Here is a 21,819-nt window from a genome sequence, read left to right on the forward strand (position 1 = left end):
ATATTTGTTTATACGTTATAATGTTTATATATATATATATATTACCTGTCAATTTCACAACTTCCAATTTCTTACCTCCTCTCACAAGTGGCCGTTACCATGTCTCCTTCAATTCCCAACTCACTCAATAACTCATTTGGGATTAAAAACTTGTCACTCACGTCTCCACAATTAGTGTGTTATTCTTAAATGTGGCAACTTCCATTTTTGCAACGTGTTGTCTTTACATTGACATTTGAAACTTTTGTAACTCCTATCGCCGTGATTAGATCGTTATTGCCAATTACACACTAAACAAGTATGGAGCAGAACTCACACAGCACATGCCAGGCAGAAAATGATGCAAACAGTAAATGCTTCATCACTTGGTTTGAACACAGAAACACCTGATTCCTTTTGTATTTGCTTTGGGTGGCCATCGTTTATCTTAGAATAAAATAAACGAGAGAAAATACTATCTGTAAAGTCTGTTACGACTAGTATTCCTTGTATTTTCCATGTTTAAAGAGAACGAGAAAAAGACAACTAACAATTTTGTTATCATTTCTTCAAATATAAGAGTGCAGACAGCCTTTAATTAGAGTCATTTCTTCAACGACTAACACTTGTCACAACTGAAAAGTGATAACAAAACTTTCCAAAGGACAGTAGCATGCAGAATGTACATCTGACCAAGTTTTGGATCTAAACTGCTTTGCTAATAATCAGAATAGGAATGGCGTAACCTGCCCTCATTCCAAACTTCTCACAAACAGAAGTCACTCGCTACTCAGATCATGTGGCTGTACACGCAGCAAGCAGTTGACAAGGGTACCAGACCAGTCAAGTGCATCTGTCTCACTACATTTTACTATAGTGCTTTCACCCTGCCATGTCTGTTACATTGGTCCCTTCAACAAACTTTATCATCCTTTCACTTCTATTTAACAGAGGATGGAAGTCATTGAAAGTCATATATAGCCAACTCTATATATAAGTGCATCAATGATGAGTAGGCTATACCTGATCCCTCACCGATATATTAAGGTGAATGTACAGCCTAAACCCCCTTCTTGTAAATGAACAATGATGCACTTCACTCAACCTTAGTAGCCATATCTATCATTCAAGGAAGTGCGTCCATCACCTGATTGTCCTGCACAAAGCAAAGGAATGTATGATCATCTGACAAAAATGACAATTCAATCACTAGTTAAGTCAGACTATTGAACCAAAATATGCTTACCTTCAGGAGGAACCCATGAGTCATCGTAATCCATCTCATCATTCAAGAAGGATGGTTTCTCAGGCCCAAGCACTCTTTTAGGCCCCCTCCTCTCTTGGCCTTCATATTTTTCCTCATCATCATTAGTATACAACCCCTTATTGTGCTTTAACAATAATGCCACGGCATCCTCAGCCATTTTTTCACCTGAAGTGGAGGATGTCAATTGTTCAGACGCATCATTACAATTTGTTGCAGTTGTCTCAACTTGCTTCCGTTTCCTTATTATTAAACCAGCAGCAGACTCAATTGTAGATCCCACTGACGTCTTTGCATTATCACTGCTGCCCAAAATTTGGTTCCTGTCCTTATAGTCCACAAACTGATTGGACTCATCTATCTCATGCAGAAGCAGAGAGGGCATCGACTGTTGGGTATTGTCTGTAACCCTATCCTCTACAGCTCCAAGCCATTGGGGCTTTGGTATAGCAAATACAACATTTTCAGCTTTCAACCTGTCAGAGTCAGGTTCCGACTTGTCTAAACCCAAAGTTGCAGCTCCAGGCTTTTCCCCTTCTATAGAGCCATCTTCCTTGACAGGGGTCTCGCGGATTTTCAGGGTTTCCACAGGAGGATTCTTGTTATCTGCTTTTGCACAAGGCCCACTGCTTTTCTGTGCTTCTGCAGGTGGTTTCTTCTTGATGGTAATGGTTACTTCAGATTTTTTTGGTTTGGGTTCATGTACTTTCAACTCCCTTTTCTTGGCAGCTTCTCCTGTTGGGTCAGCAATCTTCAACAAGTAGCATATCCTATCCAACTCGGACTGAAGAGTTGACAATTCCTTTTCAAGTTGCTCACTTTTATCATGCACTGACAGAAAAGAAGAAATCAGAATGGATAAGCACAAGACCTAATCTCTATCTGCAGCTTAAGACATGATATATAAAATGTGGAAAAAAGAAACTGTCCAGCAAAGACATTATACTTAGAAATAAACTAAAATACTGAAAGCTTAATAAATTTAGTTAAAGGAACTCTCACCTAGTTGAGATGAAAGCCCTGACATGTATGCATCAAGTGAGTCATCAACTTCATCTTGTGTGGCACTCTCCGGGTTTGACAATATTTTGTTCTTTTCAATCATAAGCAACTCTTTCTTCTCATTCATTTCCTTGGTGATGACATCTTTCTTATCAAGAAGAGTATCTGCAGTCTCGACTGATTGGTTGTCACCAGTTTTCTGATGTGAAGCCTTTTTCTTTGTACGGTCATAAAATTCATCATCATCATCACTGCACAATACAAGTATTTACCAACATGCATTTTAGTTTTGGCACATCACTATAAATATTGCAGCATGAAAGAGCCAAGCAAGCACATTAAATATTGCACTTGTTTCACTCCAAAAAAACACAGCATTCTAAGAAAATTAAATAGCTTTTAGCAGTTAAAAAATCTAGTTATCATCATTTAATATTCGAACATGAAATTCATCTCAATAAGTTTCAGCTTTCACAAAAAATTTCTTCCATCAGTGATATTATACCTCAAATATTCTTCTTCGCCTTCCACTGCACCTTTCTTCTTCCCATGAGACAGCTTTCCTGTACGTGCACCCATACTCTCTCGAATACTATCATTCAGTGTCTCTTCCAGGTTTTCAAGTTCTTCCAATATCTATCCCATTAAGAAAATGTCAGCTTATCAGCTTGTGTGATCAATATTTACCCAATTAACAAGATGGCTTGATGAGAAAAAAATTCTAATTCAAAAACCTCTGACAATGAGACAAATGATAATCACAGAATATATTGTGGAGAACAATATATAAGGTTCTTGTCAAATTTATTTTCTTCAACATTACCTGCATTGTTCTTTGCTCATTCCTAGCAATCTGAGTCTGTTGACCTTGAGTTAATCCACCTTGAGAAATGTCTTTAACTCGAATAGAATTTATTTCTTTCTTCATGTTAGCAATCTGTACAAAGAAAACAACACAAATATAGGGTAAGCCCTTGCGAGTATATTACCATGGTTAATAGGTGTTAAGTATGTGGTGGTGTATCTTTGTATCTCTTGGTTACATTCTGTTGTGATAGCTGTAGGTTAGTTAACTAACCTGTTAGTATAGTTAGCTTCGTAGAGAAGTCTAACACTATATGTATAAATATCAGACTCCCTAAACAACAACTTGATTCAGTTGTATCAATTTTTCAGAGTAATAAAATCTCTTTCTCTCTTTGAAATTCCACATTGTATCATGACTCATGAGCTTCTAGAGCCTTTCTCATGGTTATGGATCCAAATCCACCACTAGTATCTCCTTGATAGATGAGGGAAAGGTGTATATTAGTTGTCAAATAGTTAGATTGCTAGGATAACTAACTGTTAGTTAGTTAGTTAGTTAAGAAACTATAAATAGTAACGGGAATTAGAGAGAGGAGGGAGAGAACTTGGGAAGTGGAGGGTGGTGAGACCTCGAAACTCATCTGTACTCTATTTTGGGTGCACTATTATAATAATACAGACATTCTTTGTTTCTGTGTCTGGTCCAGTTCAATCAATCCTCCAATCCAAATCTTCAATTTTCAAAATTCCAGCATTCTCCTAACACAAATCACAGAGAAACTAAACGTTTGTTTTGTAAGGCTGAAAGTGGACAGATTGATTGAAAGGGGAAAGGAAAGCTGACACGGTGCTCTTTCTTTAGTTAGGAATAGCATAAAAGGGAAGGAAGGAGCAGAATATGTGGGGCCTGGTGCACTGTAGCTATCCACCCAATTTGGGCAGAAAAGGAAACAGAAGGCCTTTATTTGTATAATTCCAAAAACACCCTTATTTATTTTATATCTTTTTTATTTATAGCATTCATGTCATTTTATACATATTTATTTTCTTTTCTACCAAACGATCTAAAAATCATCTCACTTTCCACTTATTTTCTACTCCTTTTCTTTTCTTTCACTTCTTTTCTAAACCAAACATACCCTAAATGACAAAAAATTTCTCAACTGGCTCCAACAAATGGAACCAGTTCTTCATCAGCTATCATCAATTTGTAGTTTCATCTCACATTCCTTTGTTGATTGTCTCTGAATCTGATTTACAAGGCAGGAATAGAGAATCCTGCATACTCTGCTTGGGAGTTGCAGGACCACTGGCGTCTTGCATGGCTGCCGTGCACATTACGCAACACCAAAAAAGTAGATCAATCAGTTGGTGAATTACTCAACAGGGCTTTTATATCTTTTAAGTAATATGGTTAGCAACTTCGCATTCAATTTGAGGATTAGATAAGATGATGGGTCTGACCACTGACTGCTATAAAAATTAGTGTTTAATATCTATAAGCTCTGTGGATTATAATTAAAAATGAAAGACGTGCCATAAGAAACCAAATTAACAATAATGACACACCTTTTCCATTCTTTTTATTATTTTCTCACGGGTTTTTTCCTGTTTTTCTGTAAGTTGTCCTTTGTATGACTGCCATGTCACTTCTTCAACATCATCCTGAAATTTGAATCCATCAATTAATGAATTAGAAGGCATAAATAGTCAACTTGAGTTTTCACACAAAAAGTAGATTCTAAAGTCTGAAAATATAAAATGTTAATAATTAATTAGATAGTTCAAAGGAAAAACCATATATTATCATATATTCTGTATACCATAATTACAAGCCTCTACAAACCTCATCTTCTTCAATAGCATCCTCACCCATGCCCCAAGAAATACCCTCAGCAAGAGATGCTTCCTGCCTTGCTCTTTGGACTGAAGCTTCCTTATCTAGCATTGCTTCACGCATCTTCACTTCTCTCATAAGTTTTGCATTAGTTTCCTACAAAATAAAGCCAACATGAAATGAAAAAAAAAAGTGGATTACGGTAATAACAACATTTAAAAATTACAATTTGTTTGTAAAAAAAGGTGAAGGAAAGAAAGTTAGACAAAAGCATAGACATTGAGTCACAAGGTCCTAGAATGGTTAATGATTATGAGTAAATAAAATAAATTGACTCTGGTGTTTTCACTAATTAAAAATTTGTCCATCAAAACCCTAGAAATTGAAATTCTTCCAAAAAGAAACGCATAAAATTACTGATAACTGATCATGTATGAAAGCATTACTCCGAAGTCAGGCTTTACTAGATAAGCAAGAATGTGCAAGAACATATTTCACAGGAAGCTATAAATTAAAAATAGACTTGGATATTGTATGTAACAACTCAAAAGAGCAGGACATATTTACTAGCATCCCCCTTTTTATTTTGTTCATATACAAAATGAAACAATTTTTGTATCTTTACCCACCAGCTTAAGCTTTTGGGACAGTTGTTTCATAATTAGAGCCTCTATGCCCAAGTTGTCTAGACTGTAGTTTTTAATTCTTATATCGCCCAAATTTTGCTAATAAAAAGTTGAATTTCAGCACAAGGTAAGTGGGTCGTGCATGATCCATGCTAGAAGCCCAAAGAGCACTTGCATGAAGCAGCGTTTTAGAGATATAATATAAAACTATTCATGTGTCTTTAACTAACAACTGGATATTGGGGATAGTCAGCCCACAACATATACCAGTTCCATAATGGTCATAAATGTAATGAAAAAAAAAACATAAAAAAGGAAGCCTGGATCTTACAGGAGGCATCAAGTCAGACGGTCCTTGAAAAATGAACAAGCGAGATGACCTGTAAATGTGATACAAGACAAGATGAATATATACAAATATAAATTAGGACCATGAAATTCCATGTAGAAGAAAATCCATTCAATTCTATCATCTTCATATCTACACTAAACATTTAAAATGAGAAAATAAAGAGGGATAATTGAGGGAAACCATGTGTTAGAGTACACAATGGATGCTTGTTTATATAGACAGATAGTATTAATTACACATAATTCGAGGATATTCAGTTTCCTCTAAATCAGATATCATATCCTACCACATCATTATACATTAAATTCCTGATTCTCAACACTCCCCCTCAAGCTAAAGCTTACAAGAAAATTTATTACGGGCTAAAACAAGACAAGCAAAGCACGTGCTGCAACAAAGGTCCCAGGGTTTTGAAGCCAAGGGAAAGAAACCGTGCACGAGCAAACAGCAACTGCAAAAGAAACACCTACACAAAACCTAGGCTGAAGAGGCGAGCACGCAAAAGAACTCTGATGAAGGCAAGCAGAAGGTAGTACTGGCTAAAATCCCCACAAGACCAGCAGATGCCATGATGAGTGAAAAACAGTAACTGTAAGACACAAACCAAACAGTTCCTGCAAACAAAATAAAAACATGAACAAACAGCACCATGCCTGGAGATGTGGTCCCGCAAGGATGCGTAGACCTAGGCGAGACTCCGGGGTGCGGTTGCACTTGAGAAGCGAGATCATAGCAGGAAGCGTGGCAGGAAAGGATGGCGCACGCGCTGCCACGCACCAGCAAAAGGTGCTGTTTGGCGCATCAAAGGGGCCGCACGTGAGGGCTCCTACGCCAACGTGGTAGCCGATCTGTGTAGATCCGCAAAAGGCAAGTCCGATGGTGTAGTCACCAATCAGAAAGGTTGCCGACACGGTGGCGGACGGCAGTTGCCAGAAAAGGTTTATATGTTGCCGGAAAAGCATAAAAGGCTCATTGGAAGATGGGAGACGAGCAGACAGGTCCATCGGGACAGTGGGTCACCGGAAAAGTGACGGCAGCCGGTGATGACCGGAACACTTTTCAGGAAAGGAGAAAAGGGTCGTCGCAAAGCGGAAGCAAGTCGCCAGAATAAATGTGACGACCATAAAGGTCTCCCAGAAAGCGAAAACATAGGAAAGAAGTTTGCCAGAAAAGGTGTGGCGAGTATAAAGATCCACCGGGGACAGCAGGTCCCCGATGGACTGTCCCCAGTAGGGACGGTTTTCTTTACTCCCTCAACTTAGTTCTGATACCATGTAAAATGAGAGAAAATAAAGAGGGATAATTGAGTGAAACCATGTGTCATAGTGCACAACAGATGCTTGTTTATATAGACAGGTGGTATTGATTACACATAATTAGAGGATATTCAGCTTCCTTATCCAATATTATATCCTATCACATCATTATACATTAAATTCCTAATTCTAAACAAAACATAATTAATAATTAAAAATATGAACATGAAAAACAATCACAAGAGCCTTTTTTCCAACCATGTGGGATCAACTAACAACATGGATAAAAAAAATGTTTTGTCACAAACCAATATTTCAATAAGACTATTATTTGGGGTGAGATGTTTTGTAATGATTTCGCTCAAAGTTTTCCTTCGTCTTATTCAATCTGATTGTTCTTACTAAGGCCTAAGTTGGTCTTCTTCTCAAATGTCCAAACCATTTTAGGAGAGATTATATCATGTCTCTCCCTAATACATTCAATAATTTGCTTGTCCCTTTTGTGGAAGTGCGGAAGAGAGCGCGTCTCATCTGTTTTTTCATTGCTGGAAAATAATTTCAGTTTGGTGGGAGTCATTGTCTTGGGTGAATTTGGCGTATGTTTTCCCTTTCCACCCAAGACATCATTTTATTCAGCATGCGTCTTATATTGTGGAAGGAATGGCAGCATCTAGATGGAAAGGATGGTGGATAGCACTGACTTGGAGCATATGGAAGCACAGAAATGACATAGTTTTTTCCAATAGTAACTTCAATGCAAATAGATTGATGGAGGACGCACTGTTTTTGGTGTGGTCGTGGATGAAAAACTTAGAGAAGGATTTCACTACTCACTACAACCAGTGGTCATCAAATCTGACCCAAGGTTTTAGATGTAGTAATCAATAGGCGTGCAGGGTATTTCTTTTGTAATTCAGCCTGCTGTGTGCCCCAATCTGGGGTGAACTACTAAGTGGGCTGATTTCCCAGTTGTTTCACCTATATCTTTCTCATGTACTTTCTCAGTACCTCTGGTACTTTCTTAATATATATATATAATTATTTTGGCTGATAAAAAAAAAATAATTTGCTTATCTTTTCTTTCATATCCAGCCATCTATTGCAACATTCTCGTCCAACAATACTTATTCTCTTGTTGCCATTTCACCAACTATCATCAGGGTAAAAAAAATTATGGAGAACCACAAAAACAGTGGGAGGGAAGGAGGCAATAAAAAAAACGTACTTCAAAATCAATAGAAGCAAAAAACCATCAGGATCTGTAGAATCAACTACAAAATCTCCAATGATGAAACTTCAATACTGATTGCTCTTAGTGTTAAAGAATATTTAGCTTACTGAGTCTGTAACAAAATTTACAGGGGCAAGGCACAATAAATTGCTGAAGATTGCGTCCAGAAAGAAGTACAAAAACAGAAGGATAACATGTCCTCCACCCTTAGAAAGAAGCAACAAAACAGCATTCAAGAATAACAATGCATAATGACAAACTTAATCTCTACGCAAATCTAAAAAGGCAACACCCTTAGAAAGATCCTGAGGGTAAAATATAATATACTAATTCAAATGGACTTGTTGCACGTCACAAGTCAACTGGACTCATTGTATATCCCTGTAAGAAGCAATAGTTCCTCAAGAAAGCTGCAACTAACAACTTTTAATGACTTAATGACTTTTTTTTTTTGGAAGGCAAAAAGTATATATATTAATAGTATAATCAAAACAGTACAAGGGGTACTCGATAAAAGAAAATACAATGCACCTCTGGTGCTGCCCTCCAAAAAAACCCAAGCTAACCCAACTAGAAAGGCTACCCCACACAGATTAACCAAAGGATTCCGAGATATTGGAAGACCAGTGGTTAAAGCTAGTGTTAAAGCCTTTTTCTCTAGCTTTTAGTCAAGACCAGGCTAAGAACAAAGCATCTTCCATGACTTTAGAGGAATCAAAAGGTTTGTCCTGGAAAATCAAGAGGTTCCTATGCTGCCATATGGTACTAGTTAGAGCAACCCACCATCCACACCATGAACTATGGTTTATGTCTGCTCCAAACCCATCACAGAATTGAAGAAAATGATCTACTGGAGAAGCTGGGAGAGGTCCCACAACCTGGATCCATCTCATGGACTCCCACCATAGACCTACTATCCTCTTACAATTGAAAAAGAGATGACCCACCTCCTCCTGCTCTTGGCCACAAAGAGGACAAGCAGCCTCCTGGATGATCACACTTCTTCTTATGAGGTTGACCCTAGTGGGGAGCCTATCTTTAAGAAGCCTCCAAGTGAAGACTGCAGCCCTTGGGGGAATTTTCATCTTCCAAATTAATATTGAGGTTCTCACATCAGAGGCTGGAGTAGAGGGGTTCATCATTAGTCTGTAGGCTGACTTAGTGGAATATACACCACTAGGATCAGCTTTCCAGATCATGATGTCCTTAACATGTCTCTGAATAGGTACAGAAGTGATATCTTCCATAAAATTCACAGCTAGATCACTTTCATAATCAAATAAATTCCTCCTCCATTTCAAGTCCCACCTCCAGTTATCCTGAGAGAAATTTCCCATCATTGAAATGAGGTCTGATTGCTGTCTATTAATGAGAAACAACTGATTGTATTTCTGTTGAAGAGTATATTCTTCCCCTAACCACTTGTCTGTCCAGAATCTGACTTTATCCCCACACCCAACCTTCCAACTCATGTATTGGTGGAAAATGTTGTGATCAGACTGATGATAAAGCTTCCTTAGGTCCCTCCACCAGTATGAATACCCCCCTTGGACACGAGCAGACTGAAAATCAGACCAGCCTCCATACTTGGAAATAATAATTCTAGCCCATAGCTGCTGCTGGTCAGAAGCTAAGGCCCATATCCATTTGCCCAACAAAGCTGTATTGAATTTGGAGATATCTTTGATCCCCAACCCCCCTCAGTCTTGGGCAGGCAGACAATCTCCCATTTTACCCAAGGAATTTTCTTATGGTCATGGTCTCCCCCCGACAGAAAATTCCTTTGCAAGGCTACCAATCTATGGACTACCTTTGAGGAATCTTGAAAAAGGATAACAGATATATTGGTACAGCATTGAGAACATAGTTTATTAGAGTGATCTTCCCTCCCATTGATATGTTTTTCTGGGCCCACTTGGATAGTTTAGATTCACATTTTTTGATTAAAGGCTCCCACACCAAACTACTTGAAGGTTTAGCCCCAATAGGGATACCCAAGTAACAGAAAGGGGTTTCCAATTGCCTACAATTCAGGATTTGGGCTGCTTCATTGGTCCAGTTAACAACACCTCCTATAACCCCAAACTGGCTCTTGGCATAGTTAATCTTCAAGCCTGAGACCATTTCAAAACCTCTAAGCAAGGCCTTTAACACCAAAACATTGTCCCAAGTAGCCTCACCCACAAAAACAGTATCATCTGCATACTGCAGGATATTAGTGGGTTCTTTTTTCTTTCCAACCATGTAGCTTCTGTATAAATTTTTCCGAACTGCTTCCCTCATTAAGCCTGTGATGCCTTCTCCAACTATGTTAAAAAGCAAAGGGGCTAGAGGGTCCCCTTGTCTCAAACCTCTAGTTGGAGCAAACTCCTTTGTAGGGCTGCCATTAACAAGAATAGATATGGTTGCTGAATGGAGGCAGGCTGAGATCCACTTTCTCCATTTGAGACAAAAGCCCAATCGATGCAGCATATAATCCAAGAAAGACCAGGAGACTGTGTCATAAGCCTTTTCAAAATCCACCTTGAAGATCATGACTGGTTTCTTTCTCCTACAAGCTTCCTCAACCACCTCATTGAGTATCAAAATACCATGAAGGATATGTCTATCTTTAATGAAAGCTGTTTGTCTTTCATCAATTAAGACAGGTATGACATGCCTCAATCTGTTTGCTAGTAACTTGGCTATCACCTTGTACATGCAGCCTATCAAAAAGATTGGTCTATATTCATTGAGGGACTGAGGGTGGTTTACTTTAGGAATTAAAGCCAGGAAAGAAGCATTGTTGCCTCTAGGGAAGCTGCCATTGACATGAAACTCATCCACAAATCTTCTAAACTCAGGTTTCAACACTCCCCAAAATTCCTTAATAAAATTGAAATTAAAACCATCAGGGCCAGGGCATTTGTCACCACCACAGCTCCACACAGCCTCTTTGATCTCATGGTCTGAGAAAGGGGTAATGAGGTCCTCCCTCTGCCTCTGAGTAAGTGAGGAGAATTGGACTCCATCAAGGGTAGGCCTGGATAAGTTTTGTTCAGTGAATCTCTTGAGGAAGAAGTTCACAGCTTCACTCTTCACCACATCAGGTTGCTAAACCCACACTCCATTTATGAGAATTCCTTGGAGAGCATTATAATTTCTCCTGAAATTTATTACCTTGTGGAAATAAGCTGAGTTGCTGTCACCTTCTTTTAACCACTTGGCTTTAGATTTCTGCCTCAATAGAGATTCATAGGCATTAGAAGCATCCCACAACTCTTGCTGAAGGGATTTCTTAGCCTTGATCTCATCCTCGGACAAAATTCTGGTAGAGGCTAAGTCTTCCACTTCATTTAACTTCTGTTGAATTTTCTGAATCCCCTTAACACTAATGTTCCCATACTCCTTACTCCACTGCTTTATGGCCACTTTTAAATTTCTCAGCTTGTTCTTGAGCACAATTCCCCCCCATCCCCCTTGCTGGTCACTACTCCATGCCTCTCTCACCATTCTTTGAAACCCTTTTTGATGAAGCCACCAATCAACTACCCGGAAAGGCTTAGGACCCCAGTCTACCTTCTTAGTTTGCATGATGATTGGGCAGTGATCAGAAATGTCCCTTGGGAGGACATATTGACAGCTATCAGGCCAGGAGGCCAGCCACTGTTCTGAAACCAGGAAGCGATCAAGCCTGCTCTTCACACTACCATTGGGCCTGATCTAGGTAAAGCTGCTGCCAACACATTTAATTTCCTGCAACTCCATCTCGGATATCCATTGGTTAAATTCTGAGATACCCAAGGGGTCAGCACATCTTTGGGATAAGCTAGATCTTTCTTCTTGGCTTCTAATACTATTAAAGTCCCCCATAAAACACCAAAGACCAGGAGGATTAGATGCCCTCAGCTGCTTTAATTCATCCCAAAGAAGTCTCTTCCCAGCAAGGTCACAAGGGGCATAGATATTAACCAAAAACATCCTTTGATTAATATTAACACACCTCCCTTCCAACATTAGAAAATTACTGCCTTTCTCCTTCCTATCCACCTCAAATGTTGAATTATTCCATAAGCAAAGCAACCCCCCAGCAGCCTGAACTGAAGGGACATTATCCCATGATGCAGATGAGTCCCCCCATATGGACTAACAGATTCCTTTATTGAAACTCTCTTTTTTGGTTTCTTGGATACATACAATATCCACCTTATGCTTTAGAATGAGCCTTCTAATGGCAGCCCATTTAATCCTCCTCCCCAAACCTCTTGAATTATAATAGAGAATGATCATTTTTGTTGGTGTTTAATACCCATCTCAGCTGCCACCTTGTTATCTCTGATGTCCATGTCTATCATAAGCTCCTTAACCTTCGAAACATCCTCCCCATAAGTCAGGCCCAATTCTCTTACCAGAGCACACTGCTTCTCCAAGTCCTCTCCTAGACATGTTGACATGCAATCTGTTTTTAAGCCTCGAATTGAATCCACGACTGAGGATAATGGGCCTTTCCCCTACTAACCAACACCTCCTTTCTTCTAACATAGACCTTAGTAGCTAACTCATGTGGGCCAATTATCCTCTGGCCCAATTCCCCTCTAACTTCCTTTGGGTCATTTTGACCACTGGAAATGTTGACTATGCAAGCCTCTTTTATATGTGTATCACTACTGTGTGACGTGATAGCATCAAAAGAAATATCCTCCTCCATTTCCCCCTCTGTGACTATAGTTTTGTTCCCAAGAAAATCTACAAAAAGGTCTCTCTGCTGGCCATCCTGATTTCCTTTGACCTTCTCAGACCCTTTTTCCAATTGCATGCTAGCCTTCTTTTGTCCTTCTTCGATAGCATTTAATTCATTGTCGTTCTGGGTTATATGGCCGTTGCTGGGTTCGAAAACCGCACCAGGACCAGCGCCTGTGTATCTTTGATGGTCAATTGCATTTGGTTGGTCCACGTCATCCAGGTCAATGACGGACCGGTCACAGATTCGACCAGGGGGTTGTACCCAACGGTCGCCACGGCCTGAATTCGAACTGGGCCTACCCCATTGGTTGCAAAGGCCATCGTCACAGTCGTCGGAGCCGCCGTCTGAAGCGATGCTACCGAAGTGGGGCTCGGGGGAACCATCGTCGGCAGACACTGGAGTGTTTGGCTGGGTCGAGAAAAGGGATGGAGGAAACCAGCTGGTAGTCCGGTGGTGCTTCAACTGCGCACGCGTTCCAATCGTGTCCTCGATGACGTCGAGGTCGTACTCAACCCTGTCAATAATGGCCAGCACCGTCTCCTATATTCGTGGTCTCCGTTTTGTCCGAATAAGGATGCGCGCTACGTCCATCCGCTTGCAGTCCTCCACGTAGTCGTCCACCTCTACCAACTCACCAATGTCCGTCAGCACCTTCTCCATGTATTCCGGCTCCCACACAGTCGGCGGGAGACCCCATAGCAAGACCCACGTGAGCCTGTGGTTTGGTCGAATTTTCGAGGTCCACTTCTGAAGCTCCATGATGGGTGTAGACCCCTTCTGCTTCTCCTCGTCTATCAGTCGCGCCGCCTTGGAATCATCCAGGTAGGGGAGAAAAATCCAATCATCAACCCAGTAGCAGGGGTTAACTTCATCATCTATCACCCATTTGAGCTCCTCCTCCACCCTCTTGAACATACCTCTGTTCCTCAATCTCCCCACCCATGCGTTCTGAAGCCATTCATTGGTCTCCTGTGTGAGCTCAAGACCACTGGCCTCTGCATAGACCTTCTGGTACTTTGAGGGACTTCCTTCTTCCGATAAGAACTTCCTTCTCCATACATCTCCTCTCTCACCACCTCCACGTAGGATCGCGGTCTACCCTCAGAGCATTTTAGTTTCATAACCTCCTGATTCCCTTTGTGCACTTCCTGAGTACTCACCACCCTCTGTATGGAGGTGCCATTTTGGTGTGCACGAAACACCCTCCCCCTGTCAAATCTTGGGGTGTTAACGAACAGTTTCATCCCTCCGATGTATATGTTGTTGTCAAGTTGTCTTTCCAGTCTCCGTTCGTCCTCAACTTCTTTAAACCTTACAAACCCAAATCTGTGACCTTCCTTGTTTTTAGACTTGGGAATAAAGACTTCCCATACCTTTCCCCATTTCTGGAAAATCTGCCATAGATCTTTCTCCTTAATCCCTTCGGGGAATCTAGAGAAATAGAAGGTCGTGACATCTTCCTTGTTTCGCCATGTCATCTTCCTATCCTGCCATTTGAGACTGCTCCTATCCACTCTGCCCCTGTTTTCTACCAATTTCTTTTTCCGCCTGTGTGTTACTTCGAGCCATACTCCTTGGTTGGTGGTAGGATCATTGTCCTCTTCCTGTTCTGTACTCCATCTCACATCAACTTTGTTATGATGATTGTAGCCTTCATCACTACAGCTCCATCTTCTCACTATGGTTCGAGGTTTGCCATCAGCTTGATGTCTTGGAGAAGAGCGTCGTTGGTATCTCTCCCTCCTTCCATACTCTGGCCCTATCACCTTCTCTCTGGCTCGCTGTCTGCCCACTCTCTCTCTCACTCTGCTCTCTGTCTCTCTCTCTCTCGCCCTGCTTTTTCTCTCTCTCTCACTCATTCTCTCGCTAGGTAATTTGCTTCTCTGTGTGTGTTGCATAATGATGAAACTCAAGCCAAAGTCTAATGACTTAATGACTACTGCATAGATTCTTACAGATACCTAGCACATGATTCATAAATAGACTAAACAAATAAACCTATTACACCATCTGAAATAATAAAAAAGAAAGTAATAATGGCTTAAGTGAAAACCATAACAGTGGGGACTAGAGAGAAATACTTGTTTATGAGCATAATAGAAAAATAACCAAACAAATACCTACCGGCCAAATCGAATGACATCACCAACATGCAAGTCAACATATGTGTTTTTCTCCACCTAAGCAAACAGGAAAAGGAAAAGGAATTATGTCATTGACACTATAAAGTTATAAATTTGCAGTTTTTCCACACAGTTGGGCCCAAATATTTCAACAAAATACACTAGACCTATGTATGAACTAAAGGTGAAAAATGTTAAATTAAATCAAAATTACGGTTGTGACTTTCATCAACTTTAGAGTTGCTAATATAATGCTGGGGATACACAAGATTTTTTGCATATACATCACTTGAATCAGGATAATATCAAAGATAACCTTTTGAAAGTGCTAACGAGCTCCACCGCAATGTAGCATTGTTATTCACTTAAATTATACTCACATATCTCTTTTACCAAAAATAGATTGCTTTTGCATCATGAAGGATTACAGACTCAATAACCTTACCAGTAAATACAACACAAGATTCTTGCCAAGAATATCTCTGCCTTGGCTAAATGAGGTCTTTAATTGATAAACTTAGTTCACTAAGTGCAGGGGGAAATATTTTAGATGTAGCCCAAGTAGCAAATGAGGTAATTAAAGGTTTTTTATTTGTTAAAAACATGGGGTTTAGTTAATCACTTTTGGATAAGGCTTTGGGAAAAAGCATCTCCAACTGAACCATTTCAGCAAATACGCTTAGTTGACTCTTCAGTCCACTAGCACTTAGTTTGAGTGTTTCTTTTCTGTTTCCATTATTGTTTTCAAATTTTCAAGATTTAAAAAACATGTATCCAGAAGAAAGTGCTCTAAGGTGCCACCGCATTTTCACTTCTTCAAAAAAGGCTGAAAACATTAATTAGTTGTTTTCAGTTTTGGGCCTGTTTTAGAAACTATTTTCAAACAAAATGTTTTCTAAATTCTAAGAAAATGTATTTTCAATCTTGTTTTCTGCTTTCTTTGAAAATGAAAACAGAAAACACTCAAACCAGGCATCACCTTAGTGACAGCATAGCTACATGTTAGCAACAGTTATTATGCCTCACGTAAAAACATGAAATAGCAGAAAAGGGTAATTCAAATAAAAAATAATTCTAAGAATAAGAGCTGTAATAAAAAAAAAAGTGACAATTCCAGCATCTCTGCCACAGTATATTATTCCAAACATGAAAAAAGTAAGTAATGGGAATTACCAAAAATATTTGATGTATCAAAGATCTTAGAGCAAATTACATAAACCTCTCCTTAGGTTTACTCATATTACACATGCACCCCCTCCTTTTTTTTCACATTTCTTTGACCTTCCCTCCCCTAACACCGTTAGCTAACGTTTGCATCTTTTGTATCAAACCCAAAAATGCCCTCTCTCTATTTCCAACAGACCTATGGAACAATCAAGCATTGATGCTCTCTGCAGAAGGAAGAGCACGCCGCACCGTGGGCACAGCTCAGCGATGTCACAGGGTTCAACAGCACCACCAGCAAGGGCCTCGCCCGCACTTATCGCAAGGAGCTCCATGAATCTGTGATGCTCCTCCACTACCAGGAACCACTGAGCATGCTACTCAGTCACCGCTGCCATCGACGTTCCAGCAAGCAATGACAACACCCATAAATTTGTGATGGGGATGGCAGCGTATGAGGCACCCCAGATGTGGAGTATGGTGGTGCAGATTCAGTCAGGATAGGAGGTGTAGATCGGAGGGGTTGGCGGATCTGAACGAGGATGCAGCTGGTCTTTTGATGAGGTTTTGGTTGACAACACCATTGTCAAAGGAGCCGAGGTTGATGCCAATTGTGACAAAGCCGCAGAGGATGGTGATCCTGATGTTGAAGGTCTTCTAGATCTGGAGGCCGCGGGGAAGCTCTTTGTAGCGGCTTCGTGCGTTTGAGCCAGTGAGAGGTGTGGTTTGTGAATTGCATAAATGGTTGGGTTTAGGGGGTGTTTGGTTTCTTGTGGAAGACAAGAACTTCTGTGAGCCTTTGCTTCTTTTTGCATTTTGTTTTTGAGTTGCTGAAATAGTGTTGTTCCATTGAGTTTCTTTGCTTTTGGGTTTCTGAGTTCTTGATTGCTTTGGGATTATGTATCCATTTATTCAATATAAATTTTGAAGCTAGTTTTAATTTGCTTCTAGCAATTTCGTTTCAATATTGTTGATACTCTCTTACAAAATTGTTGGTAAAGTTTCTTGGAAATTTTTATTGACTGCCAAAAGATTTTGGTTAAGGGGCTTAACGAAGAAGATGAGGTGGGGGCATCATAGGAAAAAAACTACACATGCCTGTCACATGACGCTTAAATTAAACTGAGCTACTGCTGTTTGGGGTGTAGGGGGTGCTAGTGTAATATGAAGGCAAACGATAGGGGGGTTTCTGTAGGGTGAAAAAAAGGAGGGAATGCATGTGTAATATGATTAAACCTCAGGAGGTTTCTGTAATTTGCTCAAGATCTTATAGAAAGTATCACCAAAATTTAGAAGGGAGAGGAAATGCTATGTAATACCTGATTTTTGTTCAAAAAGGTTCCATGAGTACTCCCAAGATCATAGAGATATGCATCACCACTTCTCTTAAACTGTACAACTAACAAAAGACAAATGAAAACCTTGGTAAGAATCATGGGCGAGCTTTATGAATTGTTAAAATATGTGAAAACTATTCGATGAAATCTTGATTATATCTTGAAATGATTTAGAGTAATCTACACATTATCTCCAAGGAATAGTTATAGTTCCCCTATTTCCTTTATTTGCAGATTTGGTTTTATTTCATGATTTGTCTACCTATTTACTTAGGATTATGATATTGTATTAGTATAAACAAGTGTTAGTACTTTATGTTTTGTATAAAAACTGTAACACATACAATACTCAAGAGAATATTATTGAAAGTCTCTATTCTTTCGGTTACCTCCTTCAACACCTTAAACTCCATAATCTGAATAAGAATGCCACGGTCTTACCAATAAGGGTAAAAATTTATTTAAGAAATTCACAAAGTCATGCACAACTTTAATATGACTTCTAGATGTTTTCAAAGTGGATGCAGGTAATCCAGTCAAATTGGCTATTACGATAGTGCAGGCTAAGGTGGGGTTTATATCATCTGATGTATGGTCTAAAATAATCAACTCTAATCTTCTTTACCACAAAACTCAAAGGAAGAGATTGCCTACAACATAATTGACCATAAGCAAAACAATATTGCAGTATGCAACTTCATTTTCTACACACACAAAAAAAAAACATTTATAGTCTTATATTGTTAGTGTCACGTAGTTAAGAAGAGATGACGAAGAAACGAAATTGTAATTGCATAACGTACCAGCATGAAACCTAGAAATAGTGGGATGCTCGAGCACGAAGTCGCAGAGATCCAATCGGCCGAACATGTAAGCTCCTTTCTCGAACACGTTGAATTTGCCGATGATGGAACCGTCCTTGAGAACTTCAAGGTAGAATTCATGGCAAGGGGCGGCGCTCCACGGAGGAATCTTATACGGAACTGCGGCTCCCTGAGAGGCAGCGTTGCTCGAATCGCGAGGCGGTGGCGGTGACGGTTCCGCTGAGTCACAAGGAGGAGGGGGCATTGACGGTGGCGGTGACGGTTCCGCTGAGTCACAAGGAGGAGGGGGCATTGACGGTGGCGTGGTGTCTGGTGGATTAGGGTTTTTTGGGGGTGGGGGACCCATGGAGTTCGTCATTGCGATTCTTCGCAACAGAGAGATGACGAAGACAGAGAGAGTAAAGGGAATGCAATGTGAGAGAACAGAACACCACCACCAAGGACAATTCAGTTGATTACGAAAAATTATCATAAGAATGTGAATAAAATCTAATAAAAATTATTTTTATTAAAAAAATTAAATGGTATTTAAATAATTTAATCTTTTGACAAATTATTAACTTTAGGTATTTTTAAACAAAATAAAATAGAGATTTAGTAATCGGTGACTTTTTTAGGGTTTTCTTATTTGGAATCTAGAAAATCAAGTTGATCCTTGCAATTTGACAGCTTGACCTATTATTTTTTTTTAAATATTAACTTCACCATATTAATTATGTATTCGATTTCTCACTTTTTCCTTTTACTTGTTATAAAATATATTTATTTTGTTTGTAGTCTTAAAAAAATTTAGAAAAGATTTTAAATAATAAAAAAGAATGTTTCGAACAATAAAAAAAAGTTATCTAAACGACCAAACAAACATAGGATTAAAATGAAAAAATTACAAAAACAAAATTGTAAAAAACTTTAAATTGCATGAACGAAAGATATATATAAACCTAAATTTTATAATTGTCCAAATTTATTGTATATTTAGTTTTTTATATTTTAAAATTTTAATAATTTTATTAATTGACCATGGACAAGTTTTTACACTGCTAATTTATGGTTATTAAATACGCATTATAACAATTATTTCAAACTATAATTACTTAAATATTTTTTAAATAATGAATAGGATTATCATCATACTAAATATTGTTTAACAATTTTTTCAAAATTCAGTTTATACTTCTTGAATAAAAAGTTAGACCGATCAAAAATTTTAAACTTTTCTTTCTAAAGTTTTCTTTAAAATAATAGATTTTAGTGACTGAAATATCATTAAATAAATAAATAAAATTTAAACTTTTTTATTATAAATTTTAATTACATAGAAATAAATATTTATTAAAACACAATCTAATTAAATATTAGTCTATATTGCAAATAATGAAACATTGACAACATGGGCTAGCTTACTGACTAAAAACTAAAATTTTAAAATTTTAAGAAATTTGATGTATCAAATTTTTATTTAAAAACTAAAATTAGATTTTTAAAAAAATAAGGATTAAAAAATTAATAAAAAAAATCAATCAAATCCTCTTTAAAGTTAGATTAAATCCAAAATTAACAAGCACATAATCACCACAAACTTGTAGATGAATTTCTTTGTTTAATTTTAAAAATAAATATCATCCCCAAACAATACGACCATAACTTTTATCAATCTATACTCGTGACTTCTCATAAATCATAAATCATTTTATATAAACTTTGTGCGTTAAACACATGAAGTGACTTGTTTAGAATTTTAAAAATTGTTTAGTGTTTTTTTTTTTTTTGTGTGTGTTGTTTAATGTCTTAAAAACAACATGACGGTGAAAACTAAAAAGTCACACCACACCCTTTCAATAATAAAAAAAATGTTTTAACATAGATCAAATTTAATCTAACATCAAGTCAGTCAAAATTAAAAGAAAAAAATAAAAAAATCTAGAGCCACACAAGCATGAATGTCTGTCAAGCACACAATTGAACCGTAAAATGAATCACAAAAAAAAAAACTATGTTTACAATATACTACATATAATTTAGAATCACTGAAAAAAAAAAGGATTAATTGATCTCCAAAAATTCATGAGAGAATTCAATAAATAAATTTGTTACCCAACCAGACATAAAAAGAACAAAAACTTGAAGAGAATTTAACATATCAACTTAATAGTCACCTCCTATCTTGTTTGTGAATTTAACGCCTAAAATAAGTCAATATATATGTTTTAAAACAAAATTGAATGAGATATCTATCATTAGATAGTTTCGTATGCTCATATTTTATTAAAAAACATAAATTAAACCGAACTATCTTCATCAACAAATGGAAGTTAGATGAACAATGTAAATATTTGGAAATGTGAAATTATTGATACAATTTTTTTTATAAGTCAAGTATATATATATATATAAATAACTAATCTTAATCATTAAATTTTAAAAAATAAACGAAAAAATAAAATATGATTCTAAAAATATTACTCTTAAAGTGAATAGAACATTTTTCATAAAGAATAATCTAATCACACAAACAAGTGTTGGATTACATGAAGAAAGAAACTCTAGCATAATGTATCAGAGTATCCTCCATCGATCGATAACAAGAAAACCATTACCCATACCCCAACCAGCATCCCTCAATACCATTAGAATCGTTGCATATACATATGAATCTGCATATATGAAGATACAATGGTATTGTACCAGTAAATAATAATACGTGTGAGCCCATACAACAACCATCAATTTTTTTTCCTTATTATCCCAAATCCTAAACAGTCAAGTCTGGAGATAGGTCAGCAGATATTACAAATATTATCCTTCATCATAAGAATTTGGGATAATTATTGATAAATATCTCCTTGTAGAATTATAATCAATATATTTTGAAGGCATGGTGGCATTGGTTTTCATCAAGGCTTTTGCTTTGCAAGACTTACTTCAACCTACTCTAATTTTCTATTACCTTGAATTTGCCTTTTTATAAGTAACTTGAGTAAAAACATTAAATAACAACGAACAATCCAGTAAAACGATATAGTTAGAAATTGAAGGTGAAACATTTTTTCAAGCTAATTATTAAAGCAAGATTTTTTTTCTAAACACTTTGGCAAACTAATTATTAAACCATGTACTTGTCGTAAAGCATAGTAGTATACAGTCATTGATAATTTTAAAAGCTGAATATAAAACTCTTTCGTATCAAAACCACATTGAAGAAGAAAATTGTTGCCCTAGTGTTGTTGAACTATAATCTATCAATAATAGAAGCAACGCATGTAGGAATCCAGGAAGTTGAAAGCAAATAAAAAG

At 37.8% G+C, this 21,819-nt stretch overlaps 1 protein-coding gene across 3 annotated transcripts; it reads right to left on the minus strand.

The window, feature by feature from the left end:
* Window positions 1-520: 520 nt before the first annotated feature.
* On the minus strand, window positions 521-18,976 carry LOC100794168 (kanadaptin). 3 transcript variants are annotated; one of them, XR_415627.4, is made up of 12 exons: window positions 18,505-18,976; window positions 17,684-17,763; window positions 15,202-15,257; window positions 5,847-5,895; window positions 4,899-5,045; window positions 4,622-4,717; window positions 3,069-3,182; window positions 2,751-2,881; window positions 2,246-2,496; window positions 1,226-2,074; window positions 1,003-1,135; window positions 521-919 (listed from the first exon to the last, which is right to left on the minus strand). XR_415627.4 is itself a non-coding variant. In XM_041018437.1 (11 exons), exons 1-11 carry the CDS (start codon window positions 18,643-18,645, stop codon window positions 1,086-1,088), a joined length of 1,956 nt encoding a protein of 651 aa, XP_040874371.1. In that variant the 5' UTR covers window positions 18,646-18,976; the 3' UTR covers window positions 521-1,085. The 3 variants fall into 3 exon arrangements, 2 of the variants coding, with proteins under 2 accessions (XP_040874371.1, XP_003531892.1); XM_041018437.1 differs by having other exon boundaries at window positions 521-1,135; window positions 17,684-17,755; XM_003531844.5 differs by having other exon boundaries at window positions 521-1,135.
* Between the last annotated feature and the right edge of the window lie 2,843 nt (window positions 18,977-21,819).

The sequence above is a fragment of the Glycine max genome, chromosome 8, assembly GCF_000004515.6.
Source record: "Glycine max cultivar Williams 82 chromosome 8, Glycine_max_v4.0, whole genome shotgun sequence".
Taxonomy (NCBI): domain Eukaryota; kingdom Viridiplantae; phylum Streptophyta; class Magnoliopsida; order Fabales; family Fabaceae; genus Glycine; species Glycine max.

Coding starts and splice junctions, on each gene's coding strand:
- LOC100794168 (XM_003531844.5), bottom strand. CDS start 18,883: ATGACGAACTCCATGGGTCCCCCACCCCCAAAAAACCCTAATCCACCA. Junction 5,896..15,201: donor GATGTCATTCGATTTGGCCG/GTAGGTATTTGT, acceptor TCACATTTACAG/GTCATCTCGCTTGTTCATTT. Junction 5,046..5,846: donor CGTCTGACTTGATGCCTCCT/GTAAGATCCAGG, acceptor TTTATTTTGTAG/GAAACTAATGCAAAACTTAT.